At 40.4% G+C, this 27,930-nt stretch overlaps 1 protein-coding gene across 1 annotated transcript; it reads right to left on the minus strand.

Moving 5' to 3' along the window:
* Window positions 1-27,930, minus strand: CAT (catalase). The gene is made up of 13 exons (XM_056850838.1): window positions 27,858-27,930; window positions 16,824-16,995; window positions 13,858-13,968; window positions 12,780-12,910; window positions 10,406-10,510; window positions 8,849-8,974; window positions 7,565-7,756; window positions 7,281-7,433; window positions 6,015-6,153; window positions 4,915-5,045; window positions 3,297-3,404; window positions 992-1,078; window positions 1-95 (listed from the first exon to the last, which is right to left on the minus strand). The coding sequence occupies exons 1-13, from the start codon at window positions 27,921-27,923 to the stop codon at window positions 30-32; spliced, it is 1,587 nt and encodes a 528-aa protein (XP_056706816.1). The 5' UTR covers window positions 27,924-27,930; the 3' UTR covers window positions 1-29.

A 27,930-nucleotide genomic window follows, 5' to 3' on the forward strand; every position in this document is an offset into this window, starting at 1 on the left:
TGGGACCAACTAACCACAGATGATGCCATTTACAAATGAGCCTTTTCCTTTGCAATTGTGTGGGATGAAGTTTGTGTATAGGTATGAATATGTCCCTAGAAACAAAGACAATAATTAAAAAGGGGAATTAGTCAGTTTTTTTAAAGGGAAAACTTACATGGGTTAAATATTTTCATTACAGGTGATTCTAAGAAATTGAAGAATTCTTTTGTTATCCAGTGAACCTTGTGTAAAGTGCTGTCAAGTCACAGCCGACTTATGGCAACCCAGTAGAGTTTTCAAGGCAAGAGACTAACAGATCTGGTTTGCCGTTGCTTTCCTCTGCATAATGACCCTGGCATTCCTTGGTGGTCTCCCATCCAAGTACTAACCAGGGCCGACCCTGCTTAGCTTCTGAGATCTGATGAGATCAGGCTACCCTGGGCCATCCAGGTCAGGGCGCCCAGTGAACCTTATCTGCTTCAAAATGGAAACCATTCTAATGAATAGTCTAATGCAGGGGTCCCCAACCTTTTAGAGCCTGCGGGCTGCTTTGACGTTTTGACAAGGCATGGGTGGGAGCAATCACAAAATGGCTGCCAAAGCTTACCATCAGTCAAACATTTGAAGATCCTGGTGCTGCAGTGGCAGCTACTGCCAAAGCAATGTTTTTAAAAATCTGCACCGCCAATCAAATCTCCAATGGCCAATCAGAAACATTGCTGGGCAAAAGCCCCATGTGGCCCCACCCACTTTATAAATATACTTGGCAGGCATCAGTAAAATGTTGGTGGGAACCATTGCGCCCACGGGCACAATGTTGGGGAACGCTAGTCTAATGTAATAATCCACCTGATACTGGACAGCTGTAGATGTTTAATTTTTGCCAGTGGCATAGAATGGTAAGTTTTTGTGCCAATTATTTAATAGCAGAGATTGCACTTTGGTCAACAGGCCTGTCCTTACATCTTTACCTTCCTGGAGGTATTTTAAACAGAAATTACTGTCATACCTTCTTGCTACTTTGAGCATTGTGTTTGTCCAGGATGGCCTGAATGCACGCACCATACTCTGGATGAACATCAGCAAAGTTCTGCACCTAGGACGGCAAAAGAAATTTAAGGAGACAATTATTCCTTCTTCATTCTTAGCTCCTGGGCCTACTCCCAATCATGTGGAGGACACGGCATCTGATATTGATGTGGAGATCCAAAACTTCAGCTGATGACTGGGAGCAGTTCTCATTATTAATTTCTAGATAAATTCTTTGATCATACAGGAACATTCGATGTATCAGTTTTCTGTGAGACAGCGCAAAGTTGAAAGTCGTTTACTGACCTGTATTGAAAATATCTGAGAGAAGCTGGCACAATAAAAGCTGAAGCTGGTACAATGCAAACTGTTCCTCTGGCAGGAATACTGTGTTGCTTTTATTCCACACACTGAAGCAATGTTGTAGACTAAAGAATTATCTTAATGCAGAAGCTAAACTGCTAAGAGGCACACCTGGCCATTACAAAATTGTAGCTGGTGAGAAAGTAGACATGTTTTCAAATTCAGATAGGAAAGCTATGCATATGTTTATCACTGGAGTATTAAAATATGTTCTACATGACATTATCATTCGATGGGCATTTGGAAGCAACTAGATAAGTGTGGGTCGATAGGAATAACAAAAAGTCAGGAATTTGTGGTAGCTTTTCACAAAATCACACAAAGTTGGAAGAGACCACAAGGGCCATCCAGTCCAACCCCCTGCCATGCAGGGTCCCGCAATCAAAGCACTCCCGACAGATGGCCATCCAGCCTCTGCGTAAAGACCTCCAAAGACGGGGACTCCACCCCCGCCCTGAGGCAGCGAGTTTCACCGTCGAACCGCCCTCACCGTCAGAAAGTTCTTCCTAATGTTTAGGTGGAATCGTTTTTCTCTTAGTTTAAATCCATTACTCAGTGTCCTAATCTCTGAAGCAACAGAGAACAAGCTAGTTCCCTCATTAACATGGCATCCCTTCAAATATTTAAACATGGCTATCATGTCACCCCTTAACCTTCTCTTCTCCAGACTAAACAACCTCAGCTCCTTAAGTCTCTTTTTGACAGGAACAATCCAATATTCAAACTCATCAGCATATTCTGAGCCTGGTCTTGGCCAGGGAGGGCAGGCTAGAAATTTAAATAAATAAATATTCCTACATGGCTTAGTTCCTGTTTATCTCAGATATTACCACCATAATTTCCAAGACAGACAGAATACTTCCAAGCAACACATCTGACAAAACTGGCATGAAGGTAGCACAGTGTTCAAGAGACTTGCTTTGTGACCACCCCACAATCACCAAATTATGTTACACTGGAAAGATGCAGAATCTGAGCCTCATCATCTGTCAGAAAGGTGGCAAGGTTTAGAATTGGTTATCAATCAATATAGCTAACAAAGTGGACAGCTGTATGCCACCCCAGTACTAGCGTGTCTTTTAAATTTGTTTTTGTTTCACTTCCTTAAAGGTAAGACTGAGATTCTGATAATCCTTACATAAAATGAAATACATTTTAATTAATGTGTTCTGGTGCAGTGTTGAGGTTAAAGCGTTGGATTATGACCGGAGAGATTTTGGACTCCGATACCTGCTGGCCATGAAACTCACTGGGCAGCTTCGGGCCAGTCACTCTCACAGCCTGACCAACCTCATGGGGTTGTTGTGAGGATAAAAGGAGAAGGAACCCCACGTATGCCACCCTGAGCTCCTTGGAGGAAGGGCAGGATACAGTCAGTAAACCAAACTGGTGTAGTGTGAGGCTCTGAATTTCTCCGCACCTAGCTACTTTAACAAGAAAATATTGTCTCAAGCTACTCCGTTACCCATAATTCATCTCCTTATTGATGACTGCTCCTTGGAGTGTTTTTACAGTAGGGCTGGGCCTCAAGCGAACTGGATTACTTCAAGATTTTAACATGTTTTGATATTACTGTGCAGCTAGCAAATAACAAAAATGGACCAAACTGTTAACAGGTCAGAAATCAGACAGCAACATATGGCCCTTTGTGAGTAGGGGGAACAGGCAAATAAAAATGGTCTTCTCTGAACATGTTCTTTCAATGGATAGAAGTCCTGGTCTAGTTATTCTGCTGTTACTGAGACTTTCTATAATATCTGATTCTTCTTTTTAAAAATGCATTGAATGAATCTTAATACCCTCTAGCTTTGTTTCCCCTGCATACCTGGGAAAAAATACTTTTTCCTTTATGCCTGGAAAAACCTTTACTTTACATAAAAACCATAGTTTAGAGGCCACCCATGTAATAATTTAGCACTTACAGCTTTCTTCTGGATGAACACCTGAGCATCCTTAAGGTGGCCAGCAATGTTCTCACAAAGCCTCTGGCGTTCACCCTCGTTCAGTACTTTGGTATAGAAGTCCCGTACCTTTAAAAAAGTAAAAAAAACAAGCATTATTTTAACTGTGGTTAGATCCGGCACTGCATAACAATTTAGCAATTTTTTGCAATTAAAAGTGAGTCTCATTAGTGACCTGGGCAGCCCATTCCTGAATGGGGGAGGGCTAAAAGGGGTTAGGAGGCAGCGTGACCCCTGCGGCGGCGTAAGAAGAAGAAGAGTTGGTTTTTATATGCTGACTTTCTCTACCACTTAAGGGAGACTCAAACCAGCTTACAATCACCTTCCCTTCCCCTCCCAACAGACACCTTGTGAGGTGGGTGGGGATGAGAGAGCTGTGACTAGTCCAAGGTCACCCAGCTGGCTTCATGTGTATGAGTGGGGAAATCAACCCAGTTCACCAGATTAGCCTCCACCACTCATGTGGAGGAGTGGGGAATCAAACCCAGTTCTCCAGATCAGAATCCACTACTCCAAACCACTGCTCTTAACCACTACACAATGCCACTTACGCCATTCAGATGGGCAAACATGCTGGCATAGGAGAACTTATGCCACCGCAGAGGAGCCGCATGGCTGGGCCCCGCAAAGGAATCAGCGCGACCACCTCTGCTGCATTTTTGAGGCACAAAGCCTCGCACCAACGTTGATGGGGGCATTCCCAGGGCTGGGCTGACTTTAGTCGACTCCCAAAGCTCCTTCCAGCCTGGGAACGCCCCCTTTGCCTGGCCTTGACTTACGCCACGAATAATGGTGGCGCAGCCCCATGAAACCAAATAAAGTAGTCTCACAAGGTTTTTAGGAAACGGGCAGTTTGTAGCTTCAGCGTGGGGATTCAAACTGCACAGGAGGTGGCATGGCAGCACCGTCCCCAGGTGTCGCATAATCCCCCCTCCCCCAGGATTGCTCTGTTAGTGACCTTCATTAGTGACCTTTTCCACTAACACTTCTGCTGGATCTAACCCATTAGGGTCCTTTGGCAGAGAAAAAAATCTGAAGATTTTAAAGTGGATTGAAAGACCAAAGAGCATCAGAAGAACACAGCTTGGAAGAAACAACAATGTACTTACTGCAAGATCGAACTATCACAAAGAACTTTTAAATTACTGTATTTTTCCGTGTATAAGACACCCCCATGTATAAGACAACCCCTATTTTTTTTAACCCAAAATTAAGAAAAAAAATAGGGGTCGTCTTATACACGGGGGCGAAAGAGGCCTGTCGCCCTGGCAGTCCAGTGTTCAAACTGGTCGCTGCCCATTCAGTACGCACAGGGCTGGTGGCGACCGGCATGAACGCCGGACAGCCAGGGCGATAGACCTCTTGTGCTGCTCCCTCTCTTCCCCGCCCGTCAGCTGATGGCTTCCGTGTATAAGATGACCCCCAATTTTGGGGCAAAATTTTTAAAGAAAAAACCATCATCTTATACATGGAAAAATACGGTAGGTCTTTGATAAACATCTCATGAGAATGCTAATATGTAATTTGCCTCACATTCCACTGCCAAAGAAAGGCACTTGGACATTTCTGCTTTGCTTACTTGGGACACATTATCTTCGTTTGCGCTATTGAAACGTGTCACATCGCCTGAAAGAAGTAGACGTGTCTCCTTCAAGTGAGGCTGTTCCTCAGGACCAGTAAAACTGTTTGGATAGTAGTTTGGGGCCCCACCTAGGGGAAAAAAGTTAAGATCTTACTACTTCACAAATATATTAGATGTGTGTGGGGAGAGAGTAGGGACAACAAAATCAAGAAAGAGGATATCTACAACATTTCATCCATGATCCGTACATAGCTTTTGGTCTTCGTAAAAATACAGTGGTATGCTACTATAAGCATTCTTCAGTGGAAAAATTGCTGATTCTTAAATATTCTGAAAAAAGTAACCAAATTCTCTCAGTTCTGTTATACACACAAAGTTCCAACGAAGAATTGATTGCGATTCCCTATTAGTTCTTTCCACAGGAAACAAGGCTTATTAAATCATTCGGTTAAGGTCCCCTGTGCAAGCACAGGGTCATTCCTGACCCATAGGGTGACGTCACAACTCGACGTTTACTAGGCAGACTTTGTTTTACGGGGTGGTTTGCCAGTGCCTTCCCCAGTCATCTTCTCTTTACCCCCAGCAAGCTGGGTCCTCATTTTACCAACCTCAGAAGGATGGAAGGCGGAGTTAACCTTGAGCCGGTTACCTGACACTGACCTCCGTCAGGATCGAACTCAGGTCATGAGCAGAGTTTGGACTGCAGTACTGCAGCTTACCACTCTACGCCACAGGGCTCCTAATCATTCAGTACCGTTACCTTTTCCTGAGTAGTACACTGAGAAGTGGGAACCCTCAAGCCTTGTGGGGGAAGTAGGATCCGATCCTTCCTATTCTTGCTTGCTCATCTGGCTACTTGCTAGCCAGACAGCCCACCATGCGACTGCCTGCACCTGTCTTTCTCACGGCTCTCACCTGCCCGCCCCCCTGCAGAACTGGGGGGAGGGCTTCTGCTTGTCATGCCCACATTAGGGGCCTCTCATTCCTCCTTGCTCAGTTGCCTGAATATTCCAACTGTGCTGTACATGCAGAAAACTCTTGCAGCTGTTGCTGAGAGTAACCCTTTCCTTGAAAAAAGAATAGCATCTCACAATTACCTTGGTTGTCAGACACACACATAAATCCATCTCTCTGGTAATTGGCAACTCGAGTTCGGTAGGGACAATTTACTGGAATTGCAAGATAGTTGGGTCCAAGACGGTGCCTGTGAGTATCTGGATATGAGAAAAGGCGACCCTAGAATAATAGATTAAGTGGAGCAAGAATAAAGGTAGGTAGCTTTTCTTTGGGTTAGGTTTCTGCTACTCTTAATTGCTACTGCTCCTTCTAAAACCTAGCCGGGGATAACAGTTACAATCTTATGGTCACCATCAGCCAAGATAAGAGGAGACCTGCTGGAAAAGCTGTGTAAGTCATCACACCCAGTGAATCTAACTGAGTGTGTCTAGTTTTTGATAGGAGCTTTCAATTTCTGAACACATGATCTGTGTCTCTGAGATGCTAAAAGTGATTGTATAATTCAGTTTTTATTTTAATTACAGTTTATTACTGCAGTAGTTGTGGATAAGGGTATACGCTTAAAAATTGTTTGAATTCTATAATAGAAAGTTAGGAAGGTCATGATTATAATTTTCATTAAACATGGGGAGTACTGATATCGCACAGAATCAGAGAGTTGGAAGGGGCCATACAGGCCATCTAGTCCAACCCCCCCTGCTCAATACAGGATCAGCCTAAAGCGTTCCTGACATGTGTTCGTCCAGCAGTTGCTTGAAGACTGCCAGCGAGGGGGAGCTCACCACCTCCCAAAGACAGCCAATTCCACTGCTGAACTACTCTTACTGTAAAAACAAAAATCCTAATATCCAGTCGGTACCTTTCCGCCCATAATTTAAACCCTTTATTGCAAGTCCTATCCTCTGCTGCTAACAAGAACAGCTCCCTGCCCCCTTCTAAGTACATCAGAAAGTCATGTAGGGAAGAATTTCTATTTTAATTAATTTCAGAAAGAAACATCAGTACTCCCAAAACTGAGGGAAAATGGTATTTCCAAAATTACATAATGAAATTAAAACATATTTTTTAAGTGCCTGCCCCCTGATAACACCACTTACCTTGCTAATATGCCAAGCACAGCTACTGATTAAAACTGCTCATGATCAATTTGCTTGGATATTCAGTATTTTAAAAAATCTGAAGCGGCAGCCGAACACAAGAGTAAAAAGTGTGAGCCAACAACCGAAAACAAAATTCAGTGCATCAAGCAAGACCTACATTAATTCATTCGTATTCATTGTAACGAGAGATCTTAAGTGGGAAATGTGATTTTCATCTTTAAAAAACGAAGAGCCTGTCTTGGTCACCTGTAGCATTTTATCAGGGCTCGGTTCAATGCCCGGGGGCATGTTGCTTGGGTCAAAAGCCAGTTGTTCCACCTCCACAAAGTAATTGGCAGGGTTCCTGTTTAAGATCAGTTTTCCCACCGGGATGAGAGGATAGTCTTTGTGAGGCCAAACCTAGGAAACATAACAGACGTGACATTATCACAGCTATCTTTAGATCAACCTTCCAGATCTGCAGGAGCACACAATGTTGAATTTCCATAAGGAATGAATGTCTAGGAGAAAGAAACAGAGCATGCATTTACCTTAGTCACATCAAAAGGGTTGAATGGAAATCTCTCGGCTTGTTCGAATGTCATAACCTGGATGTAGAAACTCCACGTTGGATAGTTTCCATCAGCAATAGCATTATAGAGATCGCGCAGAGCATAGTCGGGATCTTCTGAAGCCAATCTTCCTGCTTCTTCAACGGGAAGGTTTCTGATTCCCTGATCAGTCTACGAATATAAAAGACACCAGTCAGATTTGAGAAGTAATTTGATGGTGGTAAAAACAGTAAGAAAAGTTAAATTATCATCATCCGACTGCCTCCGTGGCAGTAGTCTGCATGTGAAAAGAGGTTTTAACGGGAAAATCTGCTGTACAACCACAAAATGGCTGCCCTACAAGGCAGAGCCAGGCACACACATACACAAGAAGCATAAGTACAGCAGAGAAGAGGGGTAATTAAAAATACACTGGGAAAGAGGGGTGAGAGAGAATAAAACAAACACTGTAGTAGCAGCTGACACTAAATGCTCTTTTAACCTGCATAGCCAGTCAGAAGTGCTGCTAGACAACAGCCGCCCCCCCCTTTCTAAAAACATTTGGAGTGTGCCAAGAAAGTGTCGGTTCCCACAGCCACCACGTTGGGGACCCCTTACTCAGGAGGTACTATCTTGGGGGGGGGGGGAAGCTTACATCTAATGATGTAGACACCGACACTACATTTTAACTTTGATACTAGACTCCAGCCAACTATAACCCAGTAACAGTAGCAGAATATTCCATTCCTACAGAATGACTGAGATTAATAAGCATGTTACTGATTGTAACTTTTTCCTTTTTGACATGGAAGCAAGATAAGTGTTATAGAGATAGTATTATCTAGTAGTGGAATGTACTTTTGGGGGAAAAACCTTGCAAGTTGTAAGGATTAATGAAATAAAGTGACAAAACAAGGGGTAAAATACTCTTTTGCTTTTCGGTAAAAAGCTATAATGATAAAAAAGGGGAAAATATCAGTGATATCACAGGCACTACTCAACGTCCGTGTGCACGAAATCTGACTTGATATATTCCACCATACTGAGGAAAGAACTGCAACAAAAGCAGAACCACAGGACCCTTTTCATCTTTAAACCACTGGAACAGCAATTTATTACATCTAAAAGATAACAAGATAAAGCTTTCAGTTTATGGAAATAAGTTAAACATCTAGGAATATAATGCTACACTTCCAAAATCAGGTACAAAACCAAACAGTAATCCCTTCTATTATCTTGATATTCCTTTTATAAGTAGTAAAGTCTTAGAAGGAAAGTGATTACCTTAGCATGGAATTTGCAGTACACTGCTTTGCCATTTGCATTTACCAGCTTAAAAGTGTGTGATCCATAGCCATTCATATGGCGGAATCCATCTGGAATGCCACGATCACTGAACAGGAATGACACCTAAACATAAACCAGCAGCAAATTAACACAGATTATCCTCTTTTATTATATTATATTATATAAATAACGCAAACCAAGTAGATTATTTTGCATGGTAGACCATGGGTAGTCCAATCATATGCTCCAACCATAGTCTATTGTTAGTATGATACTTGGATGAGACCCACCACCACCACCACCATCCAACGTCTATTCCCGTGCCTTGCTGCCTTTCGGTAGATCTTTGGTTTGGGGGAGCACATGGAAGCACCTCCAGTTGTCAGGAGTGTGCTGCCAAGTGTGTATTCAGTCAGTAGATCATCTGGCAATCAGGTATAAGAACATAAGAAAGGCCCTGATGGATCAGACCAAGGCCCATCAAGTCCAGCAGTCTGTTCACACAGTGGCCAACCAGGTGCCTCTAGGAAGCCACAAACAAGACCCCATCAACAACACATTACAAAAATCAAAAGTATGGCGCAGGTACAAGGGGGGTGGGGTGGACGAGGAGGAGGAAGCGACAGGCAAATGCTATCAGAAGCCTAAGAAATCCTGGGTTATTTTTTTGAAGTGAAAATAAAATAAAATTGATGTAACCTGTGGTCACTGAGGACTAGATTTGACAGACGCTCCAATTCTATAGAGGTAACTTTGGATAACTGATTATATGCCACAGCACAAACTTCTAGCACCACCATTCTCTTTGGGGGCATCTGTACTTACGTAACAGAGGCACCTTTGCCAAGGGCAAAGGAGCAATAGGCCGCCTTCTGCACATGGACTTTTTAAAATACACAGGTAGACTGCTAGAATTCTAGATTTTAAAACTTTCAAAGCAAACTCAAGATCACTTAAGGCATAACTAGCCTGTGCCAAGTGATCCCAACAATGGATCTAACCCAACCCTTATTACAGCTTCTGTCCCATGCAACTTTTGTCCATGCACTTCCCGTGATCTCCAGGCGACTCCCTCCTTCCTTTTCACCAGAGGAAAAGCTGGCTGGATCTAACCTAATGTCTCTTGCTTATGAGCACAAGTGCCATGCTGACACAACATTCTTTACAAGAACCCTGGTAACCAGCTGGTTCTAAGTAACCCACCAGACATGCTTTATATACCTTCTTAATAGAGTACGCTAAGGAGAGTAGGGCTTTCTCTCTGTCTCATTTCAATCGAACTCCCTTTCTTTAAAGCAGGAGGGAGATTCAGCTTTTCACTGCAAGCCTGGATCACAGCTTTTAATTGTGAACAGTTTCAAGGTGCACAGAGTGGATGGAAAAGGAGAGCTGGCAGTGCAGGGTGGAGTGGATGTGAAAAGGGTTTATTTACCGGCAGGATTCCTGCTATTTATCTCTATTCTAGACTAATCTATGAGGTGGATATACAGACAAAGAAGTTACTGTACTGTGCCATTTAACCAAAAGCTATATATTAAAGAGGGCCAATCTCACCTGGTGTAGTGACTCAGGACGGAGACTCCAGAAATCCCATACCATGTCTGGATCTTTCAGATGTGTCTGTGGGTTTCTCTTTTGGGTATGGATGAAGGATGGAAACTAAACTCAAACAAAAATATGCAAAGATAATATAAATAGTTTACTCATGTGAACATTAGATCTAGTACACTCCCCCTCACTTTTGCAAAATTCATTGTGAAAATAGGTATCTGCAATTAAAGATGAGCCCTGAAATAAATCAAAATCCATGCACTGACATTTAAACCATTCTCGCTCATGAGAGCAAAAAACAATTGAAACAGTGAAGCCACAGCACTCTTTTAAAGAACTGTGAAGAGAACCAGAACACAGCAATATTGTATCCACTTGCTTGAATAGGATTTTAAGAATTACTGAAAGTATTCAATCTGAGAACGGGTAGCTACCCAACCTCCATTTGTGGGGGAGGACATACTCCCTTGAAGAATAAGGGACATAGTCTGCAGGCTCCGTTATACCTAACATTGTTCCTAGATTCTCCAGTGACCACTGTGGCCAAGGTATCTGTTACCAGCTTCAGTAATATGCTAACTACAGTAAGACCTGGATAATTATGAGTTGGATACAGACAAAAATTTCTAATGACTGAATGAAACTTTCCTGCCTCCCCCAGTCCACTGATCTCCATGAAGTGCTTTCCTCTCATTTTATAGATTGTTATTATTGGGGGGGAAACTAAGAAATTAAGTTGGTACTTAATTGGTAGAATTCTCTGAAGTATGTGACTTAGGAAACAACCCAAGTCCTTGATCTATAATTCTTGATTGAATCACTGAATTATTGTGTATGGAATAGATGAAATTATTGGTTTTAAATATTCTTTAATGATACTGAGTATTTAACCCAATGATTTGTGCATGGAAAGACTGTTTAAAATATTTTGGCAAAGTAGAAAGAATAGAAAGATTAAAATTGCACATGCCAAAAAGATAAAAAGAGAGTGTATGAAGATGAACATGACATCAGGCAAAGCCATCCTAATGGGAGGGGGGGTAGATATGTGATGCCTCCTGAGAGGCTTCCCAGCCAGAAAAAAAGGTTTTAAAAGCATTTTAAATATCAAGCCCGTGAAATCTGCCCAATGAGTTTCACTGGGCTATGCCAGCTATTTTGCTGGTGTAGGTCCAACGCAGCATAAAGGAGTGTTCCCGGGCCGAAACGGGTTTGGAAGCTGCCTAAAGGCAGCTCTGCCCCAGGAACATCCCCTCCGACGCTTCTGGGAATGCGGCAGCGCCCAAAGCCCACACTGTTGCATCACTCCCCAGGGGACTTTGTAAGCGCTCCCTTGCTGGTGTAGGTGCCATTTTGCATGGTTCAAAGTGGCACAGATAATGGCGCAGGAGTCACACCAGCTCCTATGCAGCTTTACCCCCCTTCTTCAGGATTGTAGTTAGTGGGAATGAATATACTTTCAGAGATACTAACACAGCAAGCTCCAACAGTCACAAACCAAACAGTCACAAACTAAATTAAACAATTAGAAGAAACCGAGAGAAAAAAAAATCAGACAAGCAGAAGTAAGTACACAAGAAAGGATAAAAAAGAAATTCAAGGCATGAGACAAGAGATATCGACTGGCCTATCAGAAATTTTAAAAAGGATACAAGAAAATACACAAGAAATTGAGAAAATCAAAGAAAGACAGAAAGGAATTCAATTTCACTTAGACGACAGGACCTTTGAATGGAAAGAGCGGAACAAAGGACTGAAACTCTGGCAGTGCAGTAACAACAATTTACGATTCAAGGGTTTTGGTAGAATAGTTAGGTAGTAAAATTATAAAATGTTACTACCTAACAGAATAAACATGAATGTGAAACAATAACCCTAACATGAAGGCCACTAGTGCCTTTTTGATTCTCTGGAGAGAATGGATCTTAATGTGCTCATCTGTGCATTATCGTAACAGAATCTCAGGAGGAAACAAAATGCCTAAAAGCTATGTTAGCATTCAAGCCATAAAGAAAACTCATCTGCACAAGACAGTGATCTTCACAACCTAATAATATTTGAACAAATTTCAACACTTCCTATATTCATACATTAGCACTCATTTAATATTCATCTATCATTTCTCTGATTTAGTAAGGATTCCTTATTATAAAACTGTACGTTGTTCCAATTATGATGAACGTACATATCATGAATATCCATTGTAAATATCAAGTGATGTTATTATTTCTTGATTTATTTCTGTATTAATATTGCTTAAAAGACAGAATACAATGTTTTTATAAACTAATAAATCACTTGATGGTAGGCTTTACACGTAGGAATTATTTGTATTTTCTTTCTCATGATCACAAGTACCCATTACTCCTTCACATACCAGCATTGCATCTCGGATAAAGAAAATGGGAGTGTTGTTTCCAACAAGATCCCAATTGCCCTCTTCAGTATAAAATTTCATTGCAAAGCCTCGAGGATCACGAACTGTATCGGCTGAGCCTGATTCTCCAGCTAGGCAATAAGAATGAAAAGCAGAAACAATGAAAATTGCACATAGTCACAACTGTGACACATAGCAAAGAGATGGTTGTCAAACGTACTCTCATTTCTATTCAAGAAGTTCTATCACTAGAAACAGATGTCATTTGGGGCATATGTCCTGGCTGCTGAAAATACAGAAGGAAACATTTAAATCTCAAGTTAGTAATGCACAAGCCCTATTCCATCTTACTGTGCTGGCAATATCATTCAGTTGTGGAAAGCATAAATTTGAAAACGGTCCCCTGTGCTCCAACAGTCCTCCCAATCTTTTGTTAATGAATATTATTTTCATTGAGTACAAGTTCAGTTAGTGGCACTGAGGAACATACCTGTACATTGCCATCTGCATCACTGTAAAGGAAATGGAATGCAAAGAAAGAGCACTGCACAGTCACAAACACTTTTGTTTCCTACACTGTTGAAATTTTGCAATCTGATGTTCTCACTCAACAGTCTTTACTACAAAAGATGAAAACCAATGCTGACGGTGTAACCAGACTGTTTTGGCCTTCTGCTTTTTAGAAACTAAGAAGTAGAGTAACTGATTATAAGTCTACTGCTTTCCTTTAATGATAGTTATGCAAGGCAGAAACGTGGTAATTCTGCAACAAAATCAGTGCTCTACCCTGCTTCTTACAGCAGATTCGGCTTCCCAATAACAAACATTAACTGGTCCATGGCAGAGTTAAGTAGGATCTTGTCTATTTTCTAATGTTTACTTTGTAAAAATTAAGAAGAAAATACATACTTTTTAGTAAACTTTACAGTCCATATCAAAGGATGGAACCATAGATGAAAACATGCCGAGTTAGCTTGCTAAAACTATTTTTAAGAAAGCTAATGTGAGCATCTAGAAGTAGAAAAGTCAAATATGGATGCAAATTAGAAGATATGCACACGCTTTTTAAAAGCCTTACCAACTGTGGAGAATCGGATAGCAAGTGGAGTTCTTTTTCCAATGTGCTCGAATACCTTTGCTTTGCAATACTTTGTGATATCGTGAGTCACTTCAAAATAACCAAAAGCTCCTGAAAAAGTAAAAAGATTACTTTTATACAAAACTGAAGAGAAGCAGAAACAAACAGTTCATAGGCCCAGGACTTTACAAATACCAGAAATAGTAGCCAGAGCAAAGTGTTGGAAATAAGAAAAAGTTCGTTACCATTTAATAAGAACAGCACTGTTAGGCTGTATCTATACTTGGCTTTTATACTACAGAACCTTCTTTTCTGCACAAAATGAAAGCGTCCAAATAGAAACAGGCTCTGTCCCCTAATGCTGCAGAGCTCTGCTATTTCCCTGGGCCTTGACAGTGGTCCTGTGAAGAGCTAAAGAGCAGCAAGAGTCCGTAACAAAATCTTTAAAAGGACTTACAAGTAGCCAGAACAGAAGCGTGAAGCTCAACTGCTAGGAGCAGCAGGCTTTTAAAAAAATATTTTTTAAAAGGAAGTTTCAGAGTTTTTTAAAAGGAAGTTTGAAAAGTTTTACAAACACATTGTGTTCCCAGTGGAGGCAACCTAGATGCGCAAAGCAATGCTGCTCTCATTAAATAATCCTCTGAAACGGGATGAAATCAAGGGCACTTAAGGCACGCAATTAAAATACCTAAGTTACACTGATCTAATCTATCCAGATCATGCCACATGTCTAATATTTAACAGTATATTTTCTGCAGCCCTGGTCATTAAATACTCTCCCCCCTTTCCCAAATCAATGAAGATTTTACGTTTAGTAATTTTTTCCTAAAGGACCCAGCAGCATTTAATACCGTGAGGCTGCGAAAAAGTGCATTTCAATAACACAAATACATACAATCAATATTATTAATATTAATTTGTCAATAAAACACATAATGCTTATGAATGGACTACTGTAATGCACTCTACACAGGCCTGCCCTTGAAGTCAACTCAGAAACTCCAGTTTCATAATTGCTGCAGATTGATTAACACTGGGAGCTATGCATGTCACACCCATTCTGTACTCACTCCACTGGCAGTCCATCAGTTACCAAATTCAATTAAAGTACTATAATTTACAAGGCACTTTGGACCTTTGTATTTGCAAAGCCACATCTCCCTTTATGCCCTGCCATGACAGCTTCATTCATCTGAGCAGGACCTTCTTGGGTGCCACCATACAAATGGGCAAGATCAGTATCTACCCATACATGTGCATTCTCTGTTGTGGTCCCCACCTTGTGGAATAGCCTGCCTGAAAATGTCAGGAAGGCTCCCATGCTTTTGACTTTCCACAAACCATGTAAAACAGAATTGTTCAGGAGGGGATTTTTATAACGGGGTTATGTTACAACAGAATGGTTCAGGAAGGCACTTTCAACAAGAAAGTATACACTGTGGTCTACACTGTGCATACAATTCATTATCTGTTTCCTGTATGTCTTGTCCTGGTCCCACTGTATTGTCTACTTATGTAATACCATTTTCTGCATTCCTTAACATATCATGTCTAATATTTTTGCTTTGTTTCAAATTTCTATAATCCTAATTGCAGTGATTTACACTGTATAATCTGCCTTGACTCTCAGTAAGAAAGTTGGGACTATAAACAAAGTAAATAAAAACTGCAATTATACAAACTGTAACAGTGGGTGTGTAGTAGAGAACATCTCAACGCAGGAGACATTTGTATCAGAGTGTACAACTCAGTGCTATCTGCACTGCGTTACTTTCAACGGAGCACAGGTTCGGATGTGTGCGGACCCCACCCGTTTACTTAGGGGATTCGATAATTAGTGGAGAATAGGTTTATGGTGACTAACCATAGTGACTAAAGCTAACCTTCACGTTCACAGGCAGTCCACCTCTGAATCCCAGCAGCAGGAGGCAACATCAGGGGAGGCCTCGGCCTCTGTGCCCTGCAGTTGGCCCTCCAGAGGAACTTCTTATGTTCTTACATAAGAACATAAGAAAGGCCCTTCTGTATCAGACCAAGGCCCATCAAGTCCAGCAGTCTGTTCACACAGTGGCCAACCAGGTGCCTCTAGGAAGCCACAAACAAGACGACTGCAGCAGCACCATCCTGACTGTGTTCCACCGCACCCAATATAATAGGCATGCTCCTCTGATACTAGAGAGAATAGGTATGCAGCATGACTAGTATCCATTCTAACTAATAGCCATGAATACCCCTTTCCTCCATGAATATGTCCACTCTTAAAGCCCTCCAAGCTGGCAGCCATCACCACATCCTGGGGCAGGGAGTTCCACAATTTAACTATGCGTTGTGTGAAAAAATACTTCCTTTTATCTGTTTTGAATCTCTCACCCTCCAGCTTCAGCAGATGACCCCGCGTTCTAGTATTATGAGAGAGGGAGAAAAACTTCTCCCTGTCCACTCTCTCCAAACCATGCATAATTTTATAGACCTCTATCATGTCTCCCCTTAGCGGCCTTCTTTCCAAGTTAAACAGCCCTAAGCGTCTTAACTGCTTCCCATAGGACAGTTGCTCTAGTCCCCTAATCATTTTAGTTGCTCTTTTCTGCACCTTCTCAAGCTCTGCAATATTCTTTTTTAGGTGTGGTGACCAGAACTGTACACAGTATTCCAAGTGTGGTCTCACCATAGATTTGTACAAGGGCAGTATGATATCAGCAGTTTTATTCTCTATTCCTTATTCTAGTTCTTACTTAATGTTGCACTGCAATAGAACTGAAAAGTAGTAACATGAAGTAGAGCTCTGCTCTAACTTCAAATCTTATTTTAAGTTTTGAGAACCTCATGTCCTGCAAGTTATTTATTTATTTATTTGGCCTCTTGTCCCCTCTGTCCATAGAACTGACTTAAGACAGTTCTGTAGCTATCAGACAACTTTAAACGTTCCATTTGCAGAAGGAAAATAAGGTACATCCTCTAAAACTAACCTCCTCCTTTGGCATGCACAACTCGCTCGGGAATCCTTTCTCGGTCAAAGTGTGCCATCTCATCGGTGAAAACCACATCCTGAACCAGGAGAGGGCCTCGTGGACCCACCGTCATGATGTTCAACTTGTCTCCCACTGGAATTCCTGCTCCTGTGGTCAAGGCATCTGGTTTCTGAAAAGAATCAAAACTGCAACAGTGAGAAACACATACAAGAAATAGGCGTGCAGTGAATATTATGGTTGAGTGAAAGTAACGACGGATTCATTTGACGAATTGTGCTTCCTGAAGCTACAGGAAAAATTGCTTCCTGCGCTAGGCACTGTTATTTCAATTGAGGAATGATCAGGGGGACTTCCGGGTCGGACGGCCCCCCCGCCGCAAGCGCGGAGCCGCGCTCTTGCTGCCGCGGGGCGACTAATTAGCCCCTTGAAGATCCGGCAAGCGGCACCCCTCGGTGTAAGAGGGGATGCAGATTCGGGTGCCGGTGGCAGACCCGTCATTTGAGCGATAGCCGCCTCGAAATCGGCGGCGGTCGCTCTGACGGGACTCTGCTGAATGGCCGGCGCCACCTTAAAGGAGCAGCAAGAAGCAAGCGAGGTGGGATCCGATTTTCTTTCAAATTTGGAATAAAGATTTTTTTTATACTTAAAATACTAACTTGGGGCGTGTGGCAGTATTGTTTTTTAAAGACTTCACTTAGAACCATCTATAGTTCTGTTACGCTCAGTTTTGAGACTTTTGGCTTTTTGCCAACTGTGTGACGCACTCCAAAAAGTTTCTCACTAAAGCAAGAACTTGGAAATAAAAGCAAAGAGTTGGAGAACAATCAAGTGACATGGAATAACACCATTTAAGATGTCATAGTGATTGCTTTCTCTGATTGGGATTCTTTCATCTGAAATAATTTTTGTGTAATGAACTAAAAGAAAATCTTTGCCCCCCCCCCATCCTCCTCTCTGTTCTTGGATTACAATTGCCAGCTGTTTTGTCTTCAGTTTTCACAGCTTACCAATGGGAGAAAAAGAGAAACACACCAAAGACATTCTTAAGGATACAAAGTTGGCGGTACAGCTTCCTCAGAGAAGGCCCTCAATAACTCAAATTCCAGCTAAACAGACAACATCTCCAGTCACATCAACATCTGTTATTGCCAAGATGCCTCCAAAAGTAAAGCCAGAAGTAACACTGACTTCTGTCTTTGAACTTTTAACTAAGACTCATCAAGATGTTACAGAAATGAAGCAGGAGTTATCCCAGAATACAGCAACTACATCTCAAAATTCTGCTGCAATAGCTACTTTGCAAGACACAATTTCATCCCTGACCATCAGGCAAGATAGAGTTGAAACCAAGCTCAAGAAAAATATACAGGAAATTAAAGAAACTAAGAAGAAGGTGGATACCCTTGAGATGGCAGTAGTAGCCTCATCTGACAGAGATGAGAGACAACAAGATCAGATCGCGATGATTGAGCTTAAGATAAAAGAATCTTCATTGTGTATACGTGGTTTGAAAGAAAAAGTGGAAAATCGGGATTTACGTGGATACCTGACAGTTCTTCTGGCAGATTTTCTACAGGAAACTGAAGAAGTAATTGCAGGGATGATTGTGACAGCTTACAGAATCAATTCTGCATATGCAACCAGAAACAAAGTACCTAGGGATTGCATGCTTCAATTATTTTCGAGGAGTCACCGGGATCTGATACTAAATACACACTACAAGACACCATTAAAAGTTGAAGATGAGCCTTTGAGATTGATGAAAGAAATACCGGCAAGATTGCTGAGGAAAAGGAAAGATTTTATGGAGATTGTTCAATGTTTAAGACTCAGTGGAATCCAATTCAGATGGGAATACCCACAGGGTGTTTCCTTCACTTTTAAGGCAAAAAGGTTTAAGTATACAGAAGTGGATAAGGCTGAGCAGTTCTTAAGAAGATATGAGGCAGAATTGGTTAAACCCACTAAATCAAGCAAGCAAGTTCCAACTAGAGAATCTACGGAAGAAGAAAAGGCATCTGAAGCAGCTGGAGGCGGAGATTTGCCAATAGACTCTTCAGAGGACTCTCCAATTGATGAAGCTGAAGGCTAAATAATGGGGGGAAGGGGGGCAATAAGTAATATGGTTGTTAATGTTGAATGGGGAAAATTATGGGATCTAATTGACTTTTGATATGTTACAGGTTTTATCTTGGAACATCAACGGATTGAACTCTCCTAATAAAAGGAGGAAAATATTTCACCAGCTACACAAAAGTAATGCTAATATTATTTGTTTACAGGAAACTCATATACTCCCAAAGGATATATTTAGATTGGAACATTTAAGGCTGGGTACACTCTTCACGGCGTGTAATAATGCTAGAAAGACTAATGGAATAGCTATGTACATACCTATCTCATTGGAACCAAGAGTTGTTTATCAAGATATGGAGGGAAGAGTTTTGTTAGTTGAAATAACATCTGGATTTCAGAAGATAATGCTTGTGGGAATATATGCTCCTAATATAAATCAAAAAGTATTCTATGATAAATTAGCAATAATATTAGCTGAATATGCTATAGAAAAAATGATATGGATGGGGGATTTTAATGGTACCTAAAATAGATAGATCAGGGAAAAAGAAAAAAGCGTCTAATGAAGGAAAATTACCAGGGGTTTTTGATGCTCTTACTGATCAATGGAATATGTATGATGCTTGGAGATTGGCACATGGAAATAAAAAAGGTTATACTTTCTTTTCACAAAGACACCTTACACATTCCAGAATAGACATGTTGTGGTTATCGAAAGGCCTAATAGAGAAATCAGAGGATTCAGAGATTTTACCTAGAGTTTTGTCAGATCACAATGCGGTTTCAGTTAAAATCCAATTGGGAGATAGAGGATATAAACCCTGGAGAATTAATGATTTCCTTTTAAAAAATACTAAAATAGTTGCTAAATTGAAGACGGAAATACAGAACTATTTCAAAGAAAATACAGATAAGGGTACTCGTGAAGATATAGTTTGGGATGCTGGCAAGGCAGTAATTAGAGGATTATTAATTCAACAAAATACAAGATGGTATAGGGAAAGGGAGAACAAGAGAAAACATATATTAGATGAAATAAAGCAAGGGGAAAGATATTTAAGTAGGTTGCAAGATAAAGCAGCTAAACAGGAACAGCAGGTCAAGATTAGAAATTGGCAACAGCAATATGAATTTTTAATTGCAGAAGAAATTGAAAGAAAAATTATGTATAATAAACAAAGATTTTTTGAACATGCAAATAAGCCGGGAAAAATGCTAGCATGGCAACTTAAACAGAAGGAGAAAAAAATACCAATAACTCAAATTAAAAGGAAGGGTAAGATTACAAGAATAAAAGAGGAGATACTTGAAACATTTGTAGAATTTTATACAAACTTATACAGTAAAAAGGTATCTTCAGAGGTAGAAATGGATATATATCTTACTAAAGGAGATTGGGGAAAAATAACACAAGAAAATAAAGATTTTTTGGATCTTCCGATAACTAAAGAGGAGTTGGAAGAGGAAATAAAGAAAAGTATAATAAATAAATCTCCCGGTCCAGATGGATTTAATGCATTGTATTATAAAACATTTAAAGACCAGTTAATTCCCTATTTATTGGAAGTAATGAATTTAGGATTGATAGAAGGAATTATCCCTCAAACTTGGAAACAGGCAAATATAGCATTAATACCAAAGGCAAATTCTGATATATTGGAAGTTAAAATTTTTAGACCAATCTCGTTGTTAAATATTGATTATAAATTATTTGTAACAGTTTTAGCTACGAGATTAAAAAGAGTATTAAATCAAGTAATACATGAAGATCAAGCTGGTTTTTTACCAGGAAGGTTGATGAGTCAGAATGTGAGGGTGGTAATTGATCTTTTAGAATATGCAGAGCAAGATACAACACCAACAGCTTTGATATTTTTGGACGCTGAAAAAGCTTTTGATAATGTTAATTGGCAGTTTATGTTCAAGGTATTAGATTTTATGGATTTTGGTGAGAATTTTAAAACAGCTATAAAAGGAATATATACACAACAATTTGCTAACTTGATTATAAATGGGTCATTATCACCCAAAATTGAAATTCAAAGGGGAACGGGACAGGGGTGTCCTCTTTCCCCTTTATTGTTTATTTTAGTATTAGAATTATTACTGTATAATTTCAGAAAAAGTGATGTAGTTGGTGTACGAATAGGTAGAAATCATTATAAGCTTAAAGCATATGCGGATGATTTAGTATGTTTTTTGACTGATCCGATTGAACAAATTGACAGATGGAATAAAATTTTGGAGGTTTATGATAAGCTTTCAGGATTTAAAGTTAATAAAACTAAAACTAAGATATTAACCAAGAATATGACTCTTTCACAACAACAAACATTAATAAAAAAGACGGGGTTTAATATTGAAAATAAAGTCAAATATTTAGGTATATGGCTATCAAATAACAATCTTAATCTATTTCAAGATAATTATGTGAACCAATGGCAACAGATAAAAAAGGATTTGATAAGTTGGGCAAAATTGCCATTATCACTGTGGGGAAGAATTTCAGTAGTCAAAATGATGCTATTACCTAAAATGCTTTTTTTGTTTCAAAACCTCCCAATAGTTAAGGGTGTACAGATATTTGATGTTTGGAAAAAAGACATTATGAGATTTCTCTGGGGTAAAGAAAGACACAGGATTGCATATAATAACTTAATTGAACAAAAAGATACAGGAGGATTTGGATTACCAGATTTGAAAATGTATTATCAAGCAGCATGCTTCACCTGGATTAAAAATTGGATCCTCTTAGAGAATCCGAAACTATTAGAATTAGAAGGTTTTAAGTTGAGATTTGGGTGGCATGCTTACTTGTGGTATGAAAAGGAGAAAGTAAATAAAGAATTTAATTCTCATATTATTAATTGGCAGTACCCGATTCACAATTGGCAGTAGCCCGATTCACAAGACAGTAATGTTGTGGTGTAGAAGTCACCACAAGGGACTTTTGCCTGCAAACTTTAGACACATTTCCCGGGAAGAGAAAATCTGGCCACTGCGGTAACATCTTTTCAGATAACTTCAATGTACTCTCCACGTATGGAATATGGAATAAATATAAAGACGTTTTTGAAAGTAAAACACCCGGCTGGATTAACACTATAGAAGCATTTATGAGAAGAGGTGCACATTTAAATTTGGATTGTAATAACTATAGAGAAATAATAGAATACAAAGATGGTACATGGGTACTGAAATCAAGAGAAGAAATCCTGATTAAAGATTGGTTTATGTATTATAAACTAAGAGATGTTTTTAACAAAGATAATAAGTTGGGTTTTAATCAAACCAAATCAAAATTTGAGATTATACTATCCAAGGGAAATAAAGGACTGATAGGTAGGGTTTATAATTTACTTAGAGAAATAAAAGTATAGTTAATGAATTATAGTACAATATGATTTTTAATATGATATAATAATAGATTCTTTTCTGATATGTCATAACACTCCATCGGAAGTCCAATGGTGGAGGGCACTGGTGGGGGGATGGGTTCTGGATTCAGGGCACGATATGGCTTATAGAGTGATTTGAATATTGTATTAGCGGATAAATAGTGTCCTGAACATGTAATTTCTGTCTTTCTTTTTATGTATATGTATTTTTTCTTTCTTTTTTTTATTGTTTATTATGAAAATTAAAAAAAATTATTAAAAAAAAAGGAATGATCAGGGGACATTAGGGTCCACATAACACGAACATTAAGAAACAAATAGGGGTGTGAAAGTGGAAAACAATTTCCCAAATGCTTTCGTTTTCAATCATCTAAAATTAGTAGCACCAAGCAGTACTGCCAAGCCTTCAGTGTCATCGGATTTATAAAGCGTCCTGCAATTTAGTCTTAATAATGTTCTGCGCTTTGCTTCCAAACTGTCAAACTAATCTTAAGCAAATTAGATTGCTTGGCTTTCAAGCACCAGTGAAAAGGTAATAATGGTCATGCCTTAAGCGTAAACATTGATTGAATTCTCAGAATTTTTAGTCATAAGTAATCAAGGACAATGAAAACAGATTGGTGTTTTAACAGCAATTTATTAAGTGTCTCCAACACTGTGCCCTGCACTGAAACACCTTTACTTCTTTGCCTTTCTTCCACATTACTAAAATCAGGCCAAGTGTCCAGCAAAGGGTTTCCAAGGCCCTGTCTTCAATAGTTAAAAATATCTAATCATCATCAAGTCTCAAACCAAGTTCCACAATGGGCAAATAGGCGCTCCCCAAATTTCACCACAGAAAAATGTAGGCTATCCTGTTGCGCTAATGCAGTGGGGTCTTCAACCCATGAGTCAAGACCCTGAGCTTCTACAGAGCTACCTTTTTCGTGCACTGATTTTGGAAAGACTGGTTGCTAGTGCACATATGTAGAGAGCAAGGGCTCCACATCTTTTATTTCTGTACATATAAAGAGAGAAGCAGAAGGGCAGAAAAACGAGGTCAAACCTCTACCTGTTCAGCAAACCCTCTGAATGCCAAGGCTAGGAGGCACAACCAGCGGAAGGCCTTGTTGGCCTCTGTGCCCTCTGTTCCTTGGCCCTACAAGGTAATGGTTGGGTGCTGGGTGAGACAGGCTGCTGGATGTAATGGACCACTGGTCTGATCCAGCAGGGCCCTTCTTGTATTCGTATGTCACTCAGTATTAGAAAGGATTCCTCCAGAGCTCTGACTCTTACTTTTTTCCTTGCCACTCTAAACCTCCTGGTGTTTTAGAATGTGTTTTCTGTGACTGACTTACATAATCTGCTACACAGGGTCCTGGCTGTTGCAGCTCCTCTTTTCCTGTTGTGGGATTTGTCAAGTGCATGAAGATTATTAGGGGGAGGGGCTGTGGCTCAGTGGTAGAGCCTCTACTTGGCATGTAGAAGGTTCCAGGTTCAATCCCCAGCATCTCCAGTTAAAGGGACTAGGCAAATAGGTGATGTGAAAGACCTCTGCCTGAGATCCTGGAGAGCTGCTGCCGGTCTGAGTAGACAATACTGACTTTAATGGACCTTGATGGTCTGATTCAGTATAAGGCAGCTTCATGTGTTCATTATTGGGTCCTGTGCTATCACCTGGGGTTAAAGGTGTAAAGTCATTTTAATTATATTTTCCTGCTACCTGAAGAAGACCCTATTAAGCCCAGATATGGAAAGGCTGGAGATCACTATACTAACATGTCAATTTGGTACTTTTGGCTAACAGAAATAATGTGAGGTGTCTCAAATGCCACAACATTTTGGGAAGACAGTAATTAACAGGAGTGGGCATTATTGAAATTCCTGGCTCAGCTTACTACAGTGATTTCCCAAAACATCAATACAAGTACTGGATTCCTAGGAATTACATTATTACTAGGAATTACTTATTACTTTGATATATGATCAAGTGAGGGGAATACAATAAATATGATGAACTTCTATAGCCACTGCCAACACCAAAGGCAATGGAAATTCTGGGAAACCCGTTTTTCAATACTATCATAATCAGAAGCTATTGATTTGAGAAACATTCTGATTAAGAAAAACAAATAATCAGCATGTAGGCTAGTAGTAAAATCATCATTTCAATACAATAGTATGTCATACATTACAAATTTTTAACCAGTACAAACAATTACCAAAAGATAAATCTTCAGTCAAAATATAAATCTTCAAGATTCATAGTCTAACCTCTTGCTAGAAAATATAAACTGCAACCAAGTCTATAAGAACACACTCCACCTGCTGTAGCAGAACAAATACAGCTTGAAGTATGTAGAAAGAAGCCTGTGGCCCAATTTGGCATTGTGGACGTTGCAACCTTGATTGGGTGCCAATTTTGGGACGGGATTCCGTTTTATCTTTCTCACCATTTCGCCCACGCTTCGTCAGCCCATATTTCAAACAGCAAGATATCTTTACCAGATAATTTATGTGTATCTTTTGACTCAAGATTTATCTTTTGGCAATTGTTTGACCTGCTTAAAAATTTGTAATGCATGACATACTATTGCATTGAAATGGTGATTTACTACTAGCCTACGTGCTGTTTATTTTTTGTTGCTATGAATTAGCAGCACAAGTTTTTTCTTGTGTATAACTTTATAAGAGGAAAAACCAGCACAGTATTCTGAAGGAAACATCCGTGGATACATGTAGTTAATTTTGTTCACAGTGATTAGTACAGTTACTGTGTTATGAGGACAAGTTACACATCAGTGTTATTTAATGTTATTTAAAAGTTTGACTCAGTGCCAGATTTACTAGTAACCCTTAGTACTGTGATTTGTTAAGCTTAAGGTAAACACTAACTTCAATGTGTTGTCCCTTCACAACATTTGGAAGCAGTCTGAAAGAGGGCTTGTCGCTTGTACTGTGTAAGCTAACCTCATTGCTGCCTCTGGTAAACAGGTGTTAAAGATTTCTGCATTGTATCTCAGTAACAGAGACCTATGCAATTATTCAGTTTACTTCCAATCCTCCAAAATATGTTTTGGAAGAGAAACTGAACTTAATTTTTAGTTCCCAATTCCGCCCCCCCCCAGTTTTTCCAGTGGTTGAACATAATTTTTAGTTACCTCCCCCCCCCACAGTTCCCAATTTTTAGTTTCAGTATCCAAGGTTCAAAATCACCAGTTTAACTCCCAGTGAGATTATATAACAGCAGCAGATCTGTTTTTCTACTGGTAGGAAACCTTTGCCTCACTAGCGTTTTCCTTTACAACTTCTTCAGTAAACTCTAACTGAAGCAGCTTCACAGTGATCTACTTTTTTCCTTGCGCAACCGCAGAATGCATTTCGTCTCACCTTCACACGCGCTCTCTCCCAATTGATTCTCTCAACCCACTCATCTCCACTAACATCTTCAGCTGCACTTTGCTCCGATTTAAACAAACTTTCTATCTGTGACCTATTTTAGAAAAGCACCCATATTCACCTGAGGTAGCCAGAATTATAAGGGCTCTCATGGCTCGATAAAGATTAGCAAGCCCCTATCTGTCACTAGGAAAGAGTCACTAGAAAAGACAGTCATGCTAGGAAACGTTGAAGGCAGCAGGATAAGAAGAAGACCCAACAAGAGATGGATCGACTCAATAAAGGAAGCCACAGCCCTCAATTTGCAAGATCTGAGCAAGGCTGTCAAAGATAGGACATTTTGGAGGACATTGATTCATAGGGTCGCCATGTGTCTGAAGGGACTTGACAGCACTTAACACACACATCTGTAGTGGGGTCGTCATAAGTCAGCTGTGACTGGACGGCACTTCCCACAACCACATCTGTCCCAGCCAGTACAAAGGATAACGTTCCACGGAAAACTGTAATGAATTCAGGTATGTTCACCAGACGTGTGAACAAGCACATTCAGCACCGCAAGTAACAGAACAGGGTGTGAAAGACTGCCAGCCGGAATCCTCGGTCCTACGCAGCTCTTAAGGCTGCACAAAGCCTCATGTTCCTTCGCGCTCGTTTACCCGACCACAACAGGCACTTGGCACCCGCAAGTATTCTCGCTGTTGCAGTTATGTTCCCACTAGAAAGCACCTCGAGGGCGAAGAGGTGTTTTAGGGAACGACTCCTCAGGTGGAGCCCTAGCCCACCACCACCCCCGGCCCGCTACTCAAATCGAAAAACGACCCCTAGCACCTCCATCCTCGCAAAGAAAGGGGTAGATCACGTGCTGCTGGACTCTTGCTCTTTTCTACTGAAGTAAAGGTCCTGGATGGCCCAGGCTAGCCTGATCTGGTCAGACCTCAGAAGCTAAGCAGGGTCAGCCCTGGTTAGTATTTGGATGGGAGACCACCAAGGAAGTCCAGGATCGCTGTGCAGAGGAAGGCACTGGCAAACCACCTCTGTTAGTCTCTTGCCTTGAAAACCCCAAAAAGGGGTAGCCATAAGTCGGCTGCAACTTGAAGGCACTTTACACCCAAAGAGAGCTTCTAACTGAATGATCAAAATGTTTCTAACTTTTTATTTTTGCCTTCAGTATTTCTTATCTATACAAAAAGTAAAAGTTTTGCAATGAAAAAGTTATAGATGTATAGAGTAAGTAAGCTTAGCCCTGACCTGGATGGCCCAGGCTAGCCTGGTTAGTATTTGGACGGGAGACCACCAAGGAAGTCCAGGGTTGCTGTGCAGAGGAAGGCACTGGCAAACCACCTCTGTTAGTCTCTTGCAGTGAACCCCCCCCCCAAAAGGGGTCGCCGTAGGTTGGCTGCGACTTGAAGGCACTTCACACACACTCAAAGGAGCCCCGCAGAAAGGCGCTCTAAAGGCAATTATCTATTTCTACTGAGTAAAACTCCAGATAACATCGACAAGGACCAACAGGATATATTAAAATATTTAATTACAGCTGCAAGAGTAGTTTTAGTATCTTTATGGAAAACAAACAGAATACCAAAAATTGAGACCTGGATTGACAAAGCTTACGAATACATAACAATGGCACAATTAACTGAAACATTACAAAAGGATACTCAAAAACAAAACAGAGACAAACGGAAATCTTTCTAGGAATATATTAAAACCAAAAAATAACAATTAAACTCTTATGAGTGACAGCAGGATTAAATTGGAGATCAAATCCACTCTGCTAGTAAGTTAAAGGATTCCTATATTCTACAAGGGGGTAGTACTAGGCATATCAACGTTGAATAGTATTTATGTAATGTTTTTTCCCCTTTTCCTTTTTTCCTTCTGTACCCCTATTTATTATTAATGTTGAATACTATTTATGTAATATTTTTCCCTTTTCCTTTTTTCCTTCTGTACCCCTATTATTAATGTTGAATACCATTTATGTAATATTTTTCCCTTTTCCTTTTTCCCTTCTGTACCCCTATTTATTACTGAAAATCAATAAAAAATATTTATAAAAATAATAATAAAATAAAATAAAAGGCAATTATCAGCCCGCCAGTGGAAGGGACAGTAAACAAAACAAGCGTGCGCTGGGGCGGGAGCTGTGGCTTATCCCCCCCCCCCCCGGTACCTGCGAGCCGCGTAGTTCCTGCCACCGCTTCAGCTGCTGCCCAGCGCAGTCCCGGTGGTCCGCCATCTTGGGA

The sequence above is a fragment of the Euleptes europaea genome, chromosome 6, assembly GCF_029931775.1.
Source record: "Euleptes europaea isolate rEulEur1 chromosome 6, rEulEur1.hap1, whole genome shotgun sequence".
Lineage (NCBI taxonomy): Eukaryota > Metazoa > Chordata > Lepidosauria > Squamata > Sphaerodactylidae > Euleptes > Euleptes europaea.